This window comes from Betta splendens, chromosome 3 (genome assembly GCF_900634795.4).
Source record: "Betta splendens chromosome 3, fBetSpl5.4, whole genome shotgun sequence".
In the NCBI taxonomy this organism is placed as follows: domain Eukaryota; kingdom Metazoa; phylum Chordata; class Actinopteri; order Anabantiformes; family Osphronemidae; genus Betta; species Betta splendens.
The window spans coordinates 16,112,173-16,127,553 of NC_040883.2; the positions used below are offsets into that span (position 1 = coordinate 16,112,173).

A 15,381-nucleotide genomic window follows, 5' to 3' on the forward strand; every position below is an offset into this window, starting at 1 on the left:
AACGGAGAAGGAAAACGTCGTCTCGCCTCAGTCACACAAAAAACTGAGAACATTTAAAGGGTGAGACATACATGTGGGGTCTTTACTTTATCATCTATTTTAAAATCATATTTACACATACATACATGAAACAAGTCTAAAAAACCTTTTGTAATAATGAAAAAAAGACAAAAAAATAATACAAGGCAATGTCTTTAACAGCCAAAATACTGCAGCAGAGACAACTAGTGATGAAAGGAGCAGACCATTAACACACAAACAGGTAGAACATACAAACATTAAAAAAAACTGCATGAAAAATTCATATACATTTCTTTTGAAACAAATGGATCAGGAAATTGTTTAGTGTTTAGCCTGCACATTTTGAAATGCTTGGAAACAACTCCAAATGTCTTGGTGGATCCCTTGTGTATATATATTTCTATATCTGTATAAAATTACAATTCAATAAAAGCTCTGTTTTTAATTAGCAGTTTCTGCTAAATGTTAAATTTATGATTTGTTCTAATGGTCCAACAAGTGTATGAAAAAGAGCACGTGTGAAACTCTTCTTAAAGCCATGCTGTGTTTTGAGACATGAGATAAAACCTACTTAGATATGTAATGTAATTTTTTTAATTTATATATCATATACAATAAACCTGTAGTCATTTCTCTTTTATATAGTACAGCTATAATAATCTGGTCCGTGTCAGCCTTTAAATGAAAAAGTATTAAATCCTTGTTGGAACATTATAAATTATGACTATTGCACAGCACTGCTGCAAAAAACAAATATATACACTGTATATGTGGTCCAAAGCTTCCAGCTCCACAGCAGTAACAGTCGGCCTGTTAAACATCAGACTTAGTGTCAGCCTCCAACAGATATTCATGTAACATTACTCTGTGGATTAGTTTGAGTGTCTCACATTTCAGTGTCTTGACATTCAATATATTAATCAAATTTCCTCTACAACGCTGCCTTTTATATTCAATTTAAAAATTCAAATGAGAGACACTTCTGAACTGAGCAATGACTAAAACCTGTTTCACTTTAGTCTGAATGTTGACGTGCTAGTACAAAAGACAACGGTGATGGTGGCAAATCCTGAAGGTCTGAGGCCGTGATGAGGTCCAACCATCTGTTACTGGCTGGTCAGAGGCTGCCGATGTTGGGGAAGCTTTTGAGCTTCTCTGGGAAGTCATCTTTATAGAGCACTGGGTCTGCCCGGTGTTCCACTACCTTTAGGGGCATGGTACCAAAAACTGATGCAAACTTGTTGATGCACTCAGATCTACAGATGAAAATAAAACATTGTTATCAAGAAGAAAATATTTTTGTAGCAGATGGGTACAAGAGAATGAACTCTTTACTTTCAAAAAGATTTCAGAATAAAACTGCATACCTCTCCACCATGTGCGTCTGATCTAAGGAAAGCCCGTCGATGGCAGTACACTCTGGGCACTTGAACTTTTTCCTGGGCGTCACCTAAACAGAAGCAGAACCAAATCATACTAGTTATGTCAGCTCACTTAACTCCGTGTTTAACCTCAGCAGTCCAGACAGAAGTCTGTGCATGTAGGAGAGAAGGAAGTGACAGATGCAGAGAAAAGCAGACAGTGGGGTGGAGGGCCCTCTGAAGACAGGCCTTTGAGATATGCTAGTGGGGTGGGTGAAAGCGCAAGGAAGTGTGCAGCCCGTGGCTTGATGGCAGGGTGTGTGTGAGCCCTGGTGAGCTTAGCAAAACATACTGAGAGGGGGAGTGCCAGTGAGTGACACACAGATAAGGGAGGTTAAGGCTGAGCTCGAGCTCAGGCCCCTGCACCTGGGCCTGAGGGGGAGAGGCAATGAAGACGGAAGGGTGAGATCTGATCGGACCCAGAGATGCCGCCCTGTCAGGATTCCGCCTGTCCCTGAAAGCCTAAAGCTCTGACGCAAGCGCAGACGTACCTTTATAGGGGCTTTGCCTGTGATATTAGCCACAAGAAAGTTCATGGCAATATCTTCACAGTTCATGTGAGCATCCACCCAGTTCTTGATGTCTCCCGGCATCTTGTATGTGTACAAGTAGTTGAAGTACTGGAAGGAAAGCAAATTCAGAATAACAATAGCTACGTGTCACGTGGACATACAGCTGATTTAGTATGTACAGCAATGCAGACAATGTTTGACGACATGACAGAAGAATATGTAGAAGAAATGAGTGCCAGAATTCGCTTTGAATGTGTAAGCTTCTAGGTAGAAGTGAGATAACCTTGCTAGAGCTATTAAACAAGTCCCACTTTATTTAAATTACAGATATAATGAAGTGTTTTTTGAGACTAAACCAAAAGCTAACATCTACAATTAGCTGCAATAGAAACACCTAAGCTTGTGAAGTATTTGCTTTCCTACTGTAGGTCACCTTGTGGTAGAAAGCAGCTCCTGTTAAAACCATGGAGACCTCGTTGGTCCACTCAGACTCATACTTCCACTTCCCCATCTCGTGGTCCCAGAGGTGCAGCCGGCCTGGGTAGCCCACCAACCTGTCTGGGAACTCCCTCCACACCTGGATCAGACCAAAGACGGATTGTCAGGCAACTTCAACCTTAACTGAGCTAATGAGAACACTTGGGTTATACTGAAACACAATTATTTTTGTTTCTTTGAGACGGCAACTGAGAGTCAAGTTTCAAATAGAAGTAGCTTTGTGATTGGCTGTAAGTGTCAGGCCTGACCCCAGAAGCTAGTCTAACCCTTAGCCATTGAAAAGCACCATCATGTAGTCAGACAGCTTTTCTATCCTGCCTGTAATTCCACATAATTATCCCTAAACTGAACACCATTTTATTAAATGACTTAAATGGATTCAGGCGAGTGTGTTGGCAAGTTTGACCACACAGGTATGTGGGTATGGAAATGATCAGTTCTAGACCTGTCATAATTTTTGACACATGAAACACACACCCGCCAAAAGTGGAGAATGACACTGTAAGCTCTCTTGGAATGACTTTAAACTCCGGGATCAACTTGAAATGGTTCCCTGCCGTATCTCCCATCAGAGAAAAGTGGGAAAGTATGGTCACGGATAAGGGTTTTTGTTTGAATAAGAGCCTTTTTTCTCACCTCATAGCCAAACTGCAGTTCATCAGATGTCAGCATAATAATGTCGTCATCGATCGCTAGCACAGCCTCTGTTTCGATCTCGTCGTATGGGAAGAAGCGGTTGCTCAGCTTGTTCTCTTTGGTTCGTACAACTTTGAGAGGAACGCCGATCTTTGGCCAAAGGGTCTCTGCCAGGAAAAAAACAAAAGCAACTGTGTTTATAGTTTTATACACACGGATACTAAAACTGTTTACTGGAATCATTTCTTGATAAGAGATTAACCAACATAGCTTTGGAAGAAGAAAACTTCCCATAACCAGCTGATTACCTTTCAAGTAGAAACAAAGTAAATAATGTGAAATGTATTTGACATTTCAAATGAACAACTTCATATTTTAAACCAACTGATCATTTCATAGATACAATAAAATAAACAGTCCTTTGTTTTATTTATAAACATGTTTATGTCGTATGTGACACTACAATAAACCTTTGAGATATTTTTAGGAGTTTAATACAATTATTGTTCCCCACCAGCGTCTATGATGTCATTTACCACTGACAGTGATATTTAGAGTGTCCTAGTGATGGAAAACAGCACCCTGAAAGTTTAACTTCACCCCCAGACTCGTATGGCTGCACTAACCTCAAGCACGTCCAATTCTAACCACGCTACTACGACTTCATGGGGCAGCTCAACAAAGTGTTTCTTTTTTTTCAAGGAAGGATTTCAAAGATCTTGGGCAGTGTCCATGGCACGGACTATGGCACAAAGAGATCACACAGAATGTGTCCGTTCACTAATGGGGTAACTAGGGTCTGGCAGGCTTTAAGAGCAGCTCCAGGTCCCCCTAACCACGTCTGAAGTCTTCTGTCAAAAGTTATTGTCAGGAAAACTGCTACGTTAAATGCCCATTATTTTTCCTTTCATTCTATCCATGTTGCTGTCAGCCCCTTTTTTATTTTCAGTGTTGGAAAGAGACCGTAGAAGTGGGGGAATTATGACCTATTATCTGAATTTTAAAGCTTTAGTCCCACCTTGGCATGAGTCAGAAAGGAGTCACTCCTTTCCTCTGTGACATCTTTCACTACATTTTAGACCCAGCAAAGCAAAATCACATGTCCTAAGGAATAAGCGAAGCCTTTATCAATGTTTTTTGCATTTACCGTAGCAGCATGGCAGTTTTAGCTGTTAATAATGTAAAATGAAAGAAGATGTTTATTTTGATTTAATTTCCCGGGTTTGTAACAAAATACACTGCCTGGCTAAAAAAAAGTCACCACCACCAAAAAGAAAAAAAAAAAACTTTCTTAGTGTGCCGCCTTAGCTTTGCACACATTCGCTGTGGCACTGTTTCGATAAAATAATAACGATAAAATCCATGGTTGCATTTATTTTTCACAAAGATCTTCCATAGAGTCTGACCGTTGAACAAAGCCAAGCCTCTCCGGCACATCCAAAAGCACGTGTGCAAATGATGTCTCCTGAACCCTCTTTCACAATTTGAGCCCGATGAATCCTGGCATTGTCATCTTGGAATATTCCCGTGCCATCAGGAAAGGAAAAATCCACCGATGGAATAACTTGGTCATTCAGCATATCCAGGTAGTCAGCTGACCTCATTCTTTGAGCACAAACCAACTGCAGCAACCCCAGATCAATCCAGGTGGTAACTCTTTTTTGACCAGGCAGTGTATAATGTTCACATTATAACTACAGGTTGTTTAAAAGAACACCGTGTTAATTGGATGCATCTTAAAACGCAGTAAGAAAGCTGCCTTCGTACTGGCCTGAGCCCCATGAACCTGACCTGTCAATGGCCCCTTGTTAATTCTAATGGGTCAACAAAGCTCCAGCCAGGCGCCAACTCACAGCCACGAGAAGGTACTTCAAAGTCATGTTACTACTTCACTATGTTGGCAGACTCTCGCAGCAGCAGGGCCACTTTAATACCTTCCCAAGAATATTAAGAACACTCTTTGTGTGAGTTAAGCCATCAGTGGTGTAAGGTCAAAATAAATGATATATACTTAATTGCCATATTATGGCCAATTATTACTGCAGGACTTAACATGCAATGAATAACAACTAATAAGGGCTTACTGCGTGCCATTGCCGAGGTCCTACACAAGCTAGCAGTAATTAAAGACATGAGCAAAAGTCAGAGACAGGTAATAATAAAGATAATTCAGAGAAGACAGGTCCGACAACTCTTTCATTGGTGCAAAAACATATACATTACATGTACCAATGTTAGAGCTGCTGAGTTGTGATAAATATCTTATATCTTATTTCATTTAATGCTCTTTTTCTTTTTGAGGTTAGAAATTGACCAGCACTTTCTTCACCCGTTATCAAACTGAAACCTAGATTGTGGCTCTAGCCATCAATATGTAATGTAGTCTGGAGGGATGAGGTTTGGCTGCTCCTATGCAACCAGCATGGGACGGACAAAGAACAGGAAAAAGGAAAGCGAGGCACACTTTAACAAATGTTATTAAGTATGTAGACCAGAGACATTGAACAGCTTCTCTGTTTACAATATGGAATAAAGCTGGAAAATTTATACTATGCAAAAACAAACAATGTAATAAATTACGCTGTTTAATTTTGTGAAGTTTTTATATTTCTTAATTAAGTGTACTGGGGCTTCACCATATAACATTTTCTATACATATACATGCCAAATAAGCTAACAAACAAAAAAGCTTAAATCATCATTAGGTTTTACCAAGGTAAATATACTCACCCTCAGGAGGACTCTTGTTCTGGTTGTTCCACACCACAAGCAGCTTTGCTAAGCTGGGCACCTTGGAGATTTCTGTGATGACCCGAAAAAGACTTTCAACACGATCATAGGTCAGAACCACTGCAGTGAACCCAGGAGCCCTCGGCGGTATTAGTGGCAGAAAGAGAGGGCTGTTCACACTGGACCACTTCTACACCAGGTGGGAAACAAAGACAAACACAGACAGTTTAAGGCACAAGGATATTTTTTTAATATTTTCATTAAAAGCTACTGTAAAATTTGCTTAATGTTTTCTGTGTCACTCCATCAATCATGTTTTCCATGATTTAATGCACTATAATATTCCTTCAGTGGACAATGAGGTCACCTGCAGTTATTTCCACATGATGGTTTTTATTATGGAGCAAAAAAAAAACATCCAGTAATGTCTCTCAGGGGCTAACGGAGACAGCACAGAGCTAATGCTTCCAGTCCGAACGTCAGGCAAAGCCCAAAGACGTAGCAGTGCAGAGATCTGATGAGAACAGGAAGGAGTGTGCCAACCAGACAGACTGGCTACTGGCTCTGTTATTTTGACAGGTGACGTTCTTTTAGGGCTGACACGTTCGCCAGGCAGTGAAAAGTGGGCGTCATTGCGGAACTTGGCTTTTCTTTCATTGCTCCCCTGTAAAATGGCTTGTAAACCCCAAGACCCGCACTCACTCCAGCTCAGATCAAATGACACTGTTAAATAAAGGAAGCAACAGGAGAGTTTTCTGATGGTATGTGTGTGCTAAGTGCTTAACTTTAAAGGTCTTTGGATTAGATTAACAACAAAAAAGGTCAAGTAAAAGATTATCTAACATATTCCATATACAATTATTTGCTTACATAAAACTAGCAGATTTGGGAGGAGCGGGGTTTGTTCTTGATAAACAATATTTGGTTGCAGAAAGGAAAAAAAAAACACATCAGCCTGAGAGGGGTAAAGCGTGTATGTAATAAATCTGTGGGCTTCTTGATGTTCATATAAACCCCATTTCTGCCTGGCCCTATTGGGCCACAGAGTGATTATGTGGCTCCTTCCACAGCATCAACACAAGTCTGTCAAAGACAAAGTCATTGCTTTTACACGTCACTCCTCCGCCAATAAAAAATCACTTTACTGCAAAGTGGAAACTTCCTTGTGCTCATTCTCACATTGTCCTACAAGTAGAGTGGGGAAATAATTAAAGTAACACGTATGAGTGGCACAGATGCATTAAACAGAATAAAAGAAGCTGACACCCCTTAAGCCATTTGTCAAACAGCAGTGTGTTTTTAGACTTCATATTAACACCTTAAATAAACTGTTATGTATCTGAACTGCTTTTGTCGTTCTTCATTTATGTTGGATGTGAATACATTCAAAGTGGAGGTAAAATGAAGAACTTCAATAATGTCTTTATCACTAGAAACATCCCAAATTCTAATGTGCAGGGATGCAAAGTAAAAAACAAAAGTTATACTTTGTATGAATTATGACCAACAAGATTGTAAGAGAAAAAGACTGAGGTTAAAGTGCTGACTCAGTTTTAGAGGTATGCATGGTTGGGGTGTTCACAACCACACTGCAGCATAGGATCAGCAGACTTTAAACGGCACTGGGGGATTACATCAACATTTTACAGTATATTGTTAGTGCAACAAATCAGAACTTCAGCCTAATAGCAGTTTTTAATCTACAGACTATACTGGACCCTTTAAAGACAACAGTTATCAAATACAAACTTCTCTAAAACTAATCAGTTTAGGATTATTGTGATGAATACTCAGAGCCCAATTCTTTTTATGTAGGAACATCAGAAGTATCACTACTACCTAAAACCTTAAACAAAATGCAGCTTGTCCCTTATTCTGCAACCCCCTCCAAAAGGCACCAGCAACCCTGGGAAATGTGCTTTCAATTACCAGTCGAAAGACTACAGGAGGAGAGGGGGAAAATGTCTGCTTGATTTATTTAGTGCTCTGTGCAAGTTCTTCTCACCATCCATTCAGTGAATCAATTGAGAAAACACTTCATCTCATGTCTCAGGCATGAATGGCCAAAGATCTGTAGCCTTATACAATTAGCTTCCACTGAGTCTGGACAAACCTTGAGAGCGGAGTGATAATAATCGATTGGACTGTGGGCTACATGCAGTGACAAAACATTTTAACTTAAGTGGTCAACTGTCAAGTGTAACTGCTGAGGAGGCCTAAAGTGAGCAGTTGAACCACAGAAAACCGATCAATCTCTAATGTCTGTGAAGATTTGTGGAGATGTGAGATGCCAGACATCAGACATGACTTTTGTTCACGCCAATGCCTCTCCAATCTTACCATTTCTATGGATCTACCTATGCTGTGATATTTGTAGACATTTGGCTACACACAGGCGTGTGGAGAATGGAGGAGACTCCACATCAGACCAGGCTGATTAACAGCTCCTGAGAGACAGTTCCACAGCCAAGCTGTCTGCAGCCACAGACTCCCACAACCTCAGAGATGCTAAACACATACACCAGTCGTCACATGCAGCACACTCTCTACAAACAGAATGACTCAGACATGCAAGAACTTATTTTTCACCACAAGGCATCCTCCTAGTTCAGAACTGCTGACACTCGCTGGCTGCCTCAGAGCTCGCTGGGTGTTTACCAGAGTGCTGCATGTGTGGTACTTCAGTAAGACATTCAACTTCAATCTGCCACAAGGGCTTGAATCTATAAAAAGGTGGAGGACACTTTGTGCAGAACTGTAAGCATCTTTATAGTCAGAGATTCACTGTGGATGTGTGTCATTGAGGAAGCTGCAAAAACACACTATAACTGTGGAGAAGCAACACAGTCACAATAGAGTTAACTTAATGACATAACGCAATCTCTTAAAAGAGCAAAATAACAGACGCGGACACAATAATAATATAATTTCTCAATGACTAAAAGTAACAAATACACGTTACATACCACCACAGGTGGATTGTTCCATTGCTCATAAGTGTGTGCAGCATACGGGTAGATGCGGTCATTGATGATCTGGAGTGTTGTCAGGCCAATAGCCTTCATGGAGCTGAAGTAGGCCTCCCAGAACCAGCGGGCCTGTAGACAGAGAGAACACACATTGAGAAGTGAGACTGTTACACGACAGCATTAACACCAGCGTTGATTCCAAACTGTAAAATTCTAATTTTCCAGCAGCATCAGAAAAAGCAGCCTCCTCTAGGCTCCTGCCCTTTATCAACCTTTAATGGGAACTCATGATTTTCTTACTGTGCCTGTTTTTCTTTAACAGATCTCTAATGTGAAAAGCAGACTTCAGTGATAAGTGAACTCTTAACCCACATTTTAATTTTGCCTCACTGCCTCCATTCCCAATTCAAACAACATTTTTTGCTGCCCGAACCCCAAAAATTTTAATCCTAGCTTTGCAATATTTGCTTATTCAGTGACATGATTTATTTAATAGTTCAAAACTTTATATTTATACCTAAATCTCACCCAAGTCTCATAGAGGAACATATTCAACAATATTAAAAAAAACTTCATGGGGCAACTGAGAGGCAAGAAAACCCTATTAGGAGTTAATAAAGCTTTAAACTAAACTGTCTCCTGCTAGGAGGCAGCGGGCTGCATTACTCCACCAGATCCGCAATGATAGATGATTCCAGGGTAGATGTTAATTCTGGAGGGTTTGTGTGTCAAACCATGAGGTATATTTCTTTGTTGACCTCCTTTTGGAGTGCAGCAGTGGCTAATGTGTGTGCATGAACAAGTGACCATTACTTAAACGGGACGCGTGGGTATGGTGCGAAGTGCTGGAGATGAACAACACAAAAACAGCATTTATTTTTACAGTGGGGGTGAGCAGAATCCAAAAAGACTTTCTAATCTCAAGGGGGGAATCCCAGCGGCCCATAAATCAGCTAGTGATGAAAGTTCCTTTTCCGACTGGGAGAAGGCAAAAAGCAAACTGTGCTGGCTCGAGGGCCTGTTCCACCACCCTCCAACCTCTCCCAGCGCCTGAAGGAATTTTTATGAGCAGGAAAGAAGAGACAGCATTGCCAAGAGGAGAAGAGACCCCTATTCCATCATTCTATAGCAGCATATAGACTAAAGGCTGCACGTTGTTCCCATCGTGTTCTTTTTATGAAAAACATGTACAGGACTACAAATGTACAAGAGCAGCTCTGATGCTCTCAAAGCAAACAACTGGACTGAAAATTAAACAACTTACTACCCAGTACTTGGTAGATTATTTTAAAGATTAGATTTCATTAGTCTGCATTACTTTGTTCTACTTAACATTTACAGGCACACAAATGCATGCACCTCATTAGAACATTTACATTAAACTAAAACCTGCAGTATTTGGCATTTGTAATTCAACAACTGAAAAACGCCGCTTAGGCATCAGGTTTCATGCTGGATTACATAACGTTGGTGGTGGTAAGTTTTCCTGTGGTCTTTCTGTGGGGTCACAGACCATAGTTTGTGGCGCTATTCATTTTCTTGTCTTGAGTGTAGATTCCACATTCAAGACATTCTAATATCTTAGCATTTCTGCAAGTAAAGAATAATAAAAAAAAAAAATTATTATGTCAAATATTACCATTAGTTCCACTAGGTGTCAGTGTTTGTAACTGGGTTAACACCATATACTGTAGGTATGAAGCACCAGGCAGGTGGCAGGTACAGCTTTAAAGCTTAATGATCTTAATGATTTGTTATCAGAAAACGCAATTAGAAAGAACACTCTAGTATCATTTGTTAGTCAATCTATTAAAAGAATTTTAAAATGTATTTATTTATTTCTCTTTAGGATTTAACACTTCAACTATACAATTTTAAAAGAAATATAGCAGAAGGATACGATGAAAAGCACAGTGATCCACATAAGTAGCAAAGGCTGCTGAGCCCTCTGCTGGCAAAACTAGTGAAATGAATGCATATTAACTAGAACATACATTAACAACTGGTTAGCTGCTATTGCAAATGGCATTTCAAGTATAAATAATGACAAGAATCGGAGACACCTTTCCTCTTACGGGCAAGCCAAGATCTTTGGGCTCGTCAAGCGCAAATCAAACCCAAGCGGGTCTCCGTGTGTGGTCTAAAATGTGTTTTTGGTCCAGCGTAATAAGTAAATGCAGCACAGTTCTTACAAGAAAATGAGGAGCAGCTGAACTGTTCACCTTTCTTCTAGATGCTTTTACATGTTTTTCTTGTTTTAGATTGGTTTTGGCTTTCATGTTGGTTTGGACAACAGACACTAATTTTAGATATACTGTAACAATCAAGTATTTAAACTCACATGGTGGTCAAAAATGTTTTTAAAAGCTACCCTATGTCTATGTTTTAAGGAGAGAGGTTGGGTTACCTGTCTCTGCATCTCTTCAACCTGTCTGTGAGGAATACTCTTCAGAATGGTGTACATCTCAGAGAGCTTCTCCTCTGGGATAACTACAGATGCTCTGTACAGAAATATAAAAGAGAATATATTTTTAAACTAAAAATAAGATAAAACCTTTTAATTTGACTGTTCGATTACTTAAACAAACCTTTTCCAGTCAAGGACTTCAGAGAATGGCAGAATGTAGGAATCAGCAAGGATGACAGGGACACAGCCTGCCTGCAGGACATCACTGAGGGCAGCCTGACCCAATCGAGCCCCACGCAAAACCACACAGAATGAGGAATCCTGAGGAGAGACGTCGTCAGCATGATAGTGTTAGGACCTGTCATTTTGGATATATGAAATATTTCAAAAATGAATACTGCATCTCGGGAGTCTATGTTTCCCACCTGTAGTATTTGTGGGTAATCAAACACCTGGCCCTTGTAGCACCGTTTTCGTGCAGAGGCAGCCCCCTGGGACAGGTTGCTACACTTGTCCAGGAGAAGAAGTGCTTCTCCATTTTCTTCCTTTAAGCGCTCAAGTTCAGCACGGTACTCTCGGTGAATAGCAGTCTGGGAAGAAAGAATAAAGTAGCGTCTGGGCCTGGGAGAAGAGGGAAAACAGGTTATAAGGCCATTTTTGTGATGAATGTAGATAACTTTAACACATATAAAGTGTTAAGCCTATTTAAAACGTCCTGTATTGCTTCCTAATCCGTCGATGAAGATGTTGTCAATGCTTATATAGGATGTCTCAAATATAAATACAGTTTAAATCTGCTCACCCGGGCTGACGCTCAGGCAGCTCAACATCTGCAGAAAGAGGGCTGTAGACTGGGATGCTGACATCATAGCCTTGTCTGTAGGTCCATGTAGAAAAACCACCTCCAGCCAGAAGCGCTCTGAAACAATTGGATCTGGATCAATGCTTCAACACACCCAGGATTCAACACACTCTCATATTTATAGATCCTAGAAATACTTGTGTTATTTAAGAGTTCAGAGACTAGCATTAGGCTCCTGTGTATGAATGTCTTGAATATAGCAGAATTACAGTTAAAGTTTGTAGTGGCAAAGAAGTGTCAGTGCCAGAGACCAGTCATAATAGACTTATGTTAAACTGCTTTGGGAATTTATATAATAAAACGGTTATGATTTTGGGCTCTTTACTTCTTTTTTTCATGTGTGTCATATTGTAAAAGGCTCTTTTTTCAGTCCAAAAGCATCACTTAAAAGAAACAGATTGATTAAAGGACGACTTTTATATTCATCACATATACTGTAGTGCACTACAATTTAAAGTGTATTTTGGAAACTATTATTTTCTCAGGCAAGGTGAATTTAAATAAAAGACACTGCCAGTCATGCACCTGGTTCTGATGAGGCTTTATGCCAAATGGACTCCAGCTGCCTCAGTCCAGGAAATTCCTTACAGCTAAAGATAGTGTTCATTGCCTCAAGGCCGCATGTTCATAAACCCAATCTCCTCAATTCTCAGCCATCACTCTAGCCTACCGGACATCTTGAGACATATGGGCTCCTTGCTGGTAAATACAACCAGATTTTAAATGTCTCCTCAAAGCCTCCTGAAAACATTTTATCATCTTATTGCCTGTAAATGTGTCTTTTATCTTCATCAAATGATCATTCTTATCACTTAAGGAGTGCATTCAGCTATGAGGGAAAAATGCTGTATTAATATAATCCAGGCACCACTTGTAGGGACCTTTCCATTATATTCATAGATGAAGGTCTGTTAGGAGAGAACGTCACTCTTCTGGTGTTTGAACACCTGTATAGTCACCTGTCTCGGGGCACGTCTAAGGCAGTATTGTAGTCTGGTGGGCCTCCAGGTAACATGTTGAAGAGTAGGTGATTCATCCCTTTGTCCCATCTATCAAAAAATATAAAAAGAATTGTTGCTGTAGTAAGGATGATGTGGTTAATTATTATTAATAGATTTTGTTGTTTTACGTAAGAAATGCAACATTACATAAAATCAAATACAATATCAGCCATAACTTAACAAACTTGACTTTTGGCCAGAAGATAAAATCTTAGGATGCGTCTACCTTCTATAGGCATAGGTTGATGACATTGTAACGCAAATTTTATCAAATTGTTTCAGTTACTTGATCTGCAACTTGATTTAAACGAGTTAAGCTTTTTTTTAATTGACCCTGTCAAATGTAAACCTGTACCTTGGTAACATTGCCAAAGCCTGTGCGGTCTCTCTGATACGCAGGGAGTTCTGATTCAGCACATCGATAGACGGGATAAAAAGACAAGCCCTGGTGACGTCATCTGTGTAAAAGTCACTGTCGGAGATGGCACTGAGCAGGTCATTGTATTCTCGAGACAGTCCAATGCTGCTGATCGGAACTCCCAATTCATCTACAAACCTCTGCAGAGGGTAGATATAGACCTACAAAATAACCATATCAGCACTGAGCAATGACTTCAATGAGACGAAAAATTATTAAAAGGAATACATTTAGTTTGTGACTGATCAATGATGTGAAGGACAGTTACCTTGATTCTGTTCTTAGGATTGTAACCACATCTGTATACATCAAAACAGGTGTGCATACGACAGCTGAGGTCACCTCTCTCAGGAATGGGACTGGAGACGGGCAGGTGGATGAGAGGGGCATCATGGACACTGCGTTTATCAAGGGTCCAATCTGCTGTGGACTCAATAGAGTGGGGCCAGAACTGAAACATTCCTGTTGCTATTAAGCCAAGAAGCACCACAGAGAATAGGGTAATGTAGTATATACGGTGCTTGGTTTTCATTCGAGGAATAAGAGCTGGGCCCCGAGAACTGTATTTCCCGGAGGCGTACATTCTTGACACTCCTCTGTCCAGACGGCCACTGCAAAAAAAAAAGTAGGATCAATCTGTTTAACGTATCATTTATACAATGAGCAGTAATTTTACAGAACGCATTTAGATAAACAAAAACACTATATCTAGAACTAAACTATCTAGATCGAACTTCTCAAATTGAATGATTTTCTTTAGTGAACACGATAAAACTGTGGATAAATTACTGCATCATTGCATTAGGCACTTTAATTTTATATACTTTTATGTTATTTCTCTTAACTGTTCATTTTAGCTATAATCTTAAGAATAAAACGCCACTGTTTCAGCACATCATCGGCCGACCTGCCCCGTCGAAGAGGTAAATAACGCGACGCCACAGTTTAAAAATACGTATGTCCCAACGTGTAGATTGTCAACAAATAAAAAATGTAACCCATCAACAACAACTACTTAACCGGCATTACTTAATGTCACCTAGTTCATAAGCTGTAAGTCTCAATTTCTATAACCTCCCAACAAATATGTTTCAGACATAAGGTTGAGTTAGCGCCGAGCTAACTGCTATCAAATCAGTGTTGCTAAGACAAAAAACTTACAAACTATTGAGTCATTACTATCTATGAAATACGCTCTGGTGGAATAACTATTATACGGACTATGACGTGTTAAGTTAGGAAGAAGTAAGAAGCTAGCTGGTAATGATAGTCGTCAGCTAAGCCAGCTGTGTAAACATTCGTGCTAGATAAGGTAACTAGCTAGCTCTTAGTTCACCAACGTGAGCCAACCGTCAATAAACACTATCAAATGGTCGGAAATTAGGACAGTATCAAAACATGTTCCTGGGCTTTACTCACCGAGACGTTTAATAGAACACGGCTCGACCGTTCAACCTTAATTCATTGACCGTCATTAGAAAACCGGTCAGACTTACGAGTAACCGTAACCTAGCCTAGCACTAAGCTAACATTAGCATTGCCGGAAGTCAGTGTGAAAGTACGGAAGACGTTCTTCTTTCCTTCTGTCACTCAAGGTGTATAGACTTTGTTGCCCTCTGGTGGACAAAGAGAGAAAGCGAAATAGAGAGAGGCTTGTTTTTTCCCCTCAGCTCAGTTACTGAGACTGCATAAATACGCCATGCTCCAAGGTGATGGTATCAAACGGACACTTCCCATCCATGCTGCATCATTTGACCCGCGGCTCCTCCTTAAAGCTCAACAGTCATGCGTGATCTCTATCAGACCATCTGTGCACTCACAATACACTGCACCTACACTATGGCTCAAATATAGCTTTCACTGAAGATCCATCTGCACTCAGCGGCCTTAAAACTGAGGAAACACG

General features: G+C 40.2%; 1 protein-coding gene across 1 annotated transcript; it reads right to left on the minus strand.

Annotated features, from left to right (window-relative positions):
- Window positions 1-52: 52 nt before the first annotated feature.
- On the minus strand, window positions 53-15,224 carry ext2 (exostosin glycosyltransferase 2). Its single transcript, XM_029144507.3, has 15 exons — window positions 14,895-15,224; window positions 13,744-14,086; window positions 13,413-13,636; window positions 13,016-13,105; window positions 11,997-12,113; window positions 11,620-11,815; window positions 11,376-11,515; window positions 11,195-11,288; window positions 8,785-8,916; window positions 5,819-6,008; window positions 3,089-3,255; window positions 2,388-2,531; window positions 1,934-2,062; window positions 1,389-1,471; window positions 53-1,277 (listed from the first exon to the last, which is right to left on the minus strand). The coding sequence occupies exons 2-15, from the start codon at window positions 14,056-14,058 to the stop codon at window positions 1,139-1,141; spliced, it is 2,160 nt and encodes a 719-aa protein (XP_029000340.1). The 5' UTR covers window positions 14,059-14,086; window positions 14,895-15,224; the 3' UTR covers window positions 53-1,138.
- Between the last annotated feature and the right edge of the window lie 157 nt (window positions 15,225-15,381).

Coding starts and splice junctions, on each gene's coding strand:
- ext2 (XM_029144507.3), bottom strand. CDS start 14,058: ATGTACGCCTCCGGGAAATACAGTTCTCGGGGCCCAGCTCTTATTCCT. Junction 11,816..11,996: donor CTGCCTGAGCGTCAGCCCGG/GTGAGCAGATTT, acceptor CTCTTCTCCCAG/GCCCAGACGCTACTTTATTC. Junction 8,917..11,194: donor TTGAAGAGATGCAGAGACAG/GTAACCCAACCT, acceptor CTCTGTCTACAG/GCCCGCTGGTTCTGGGAGGC.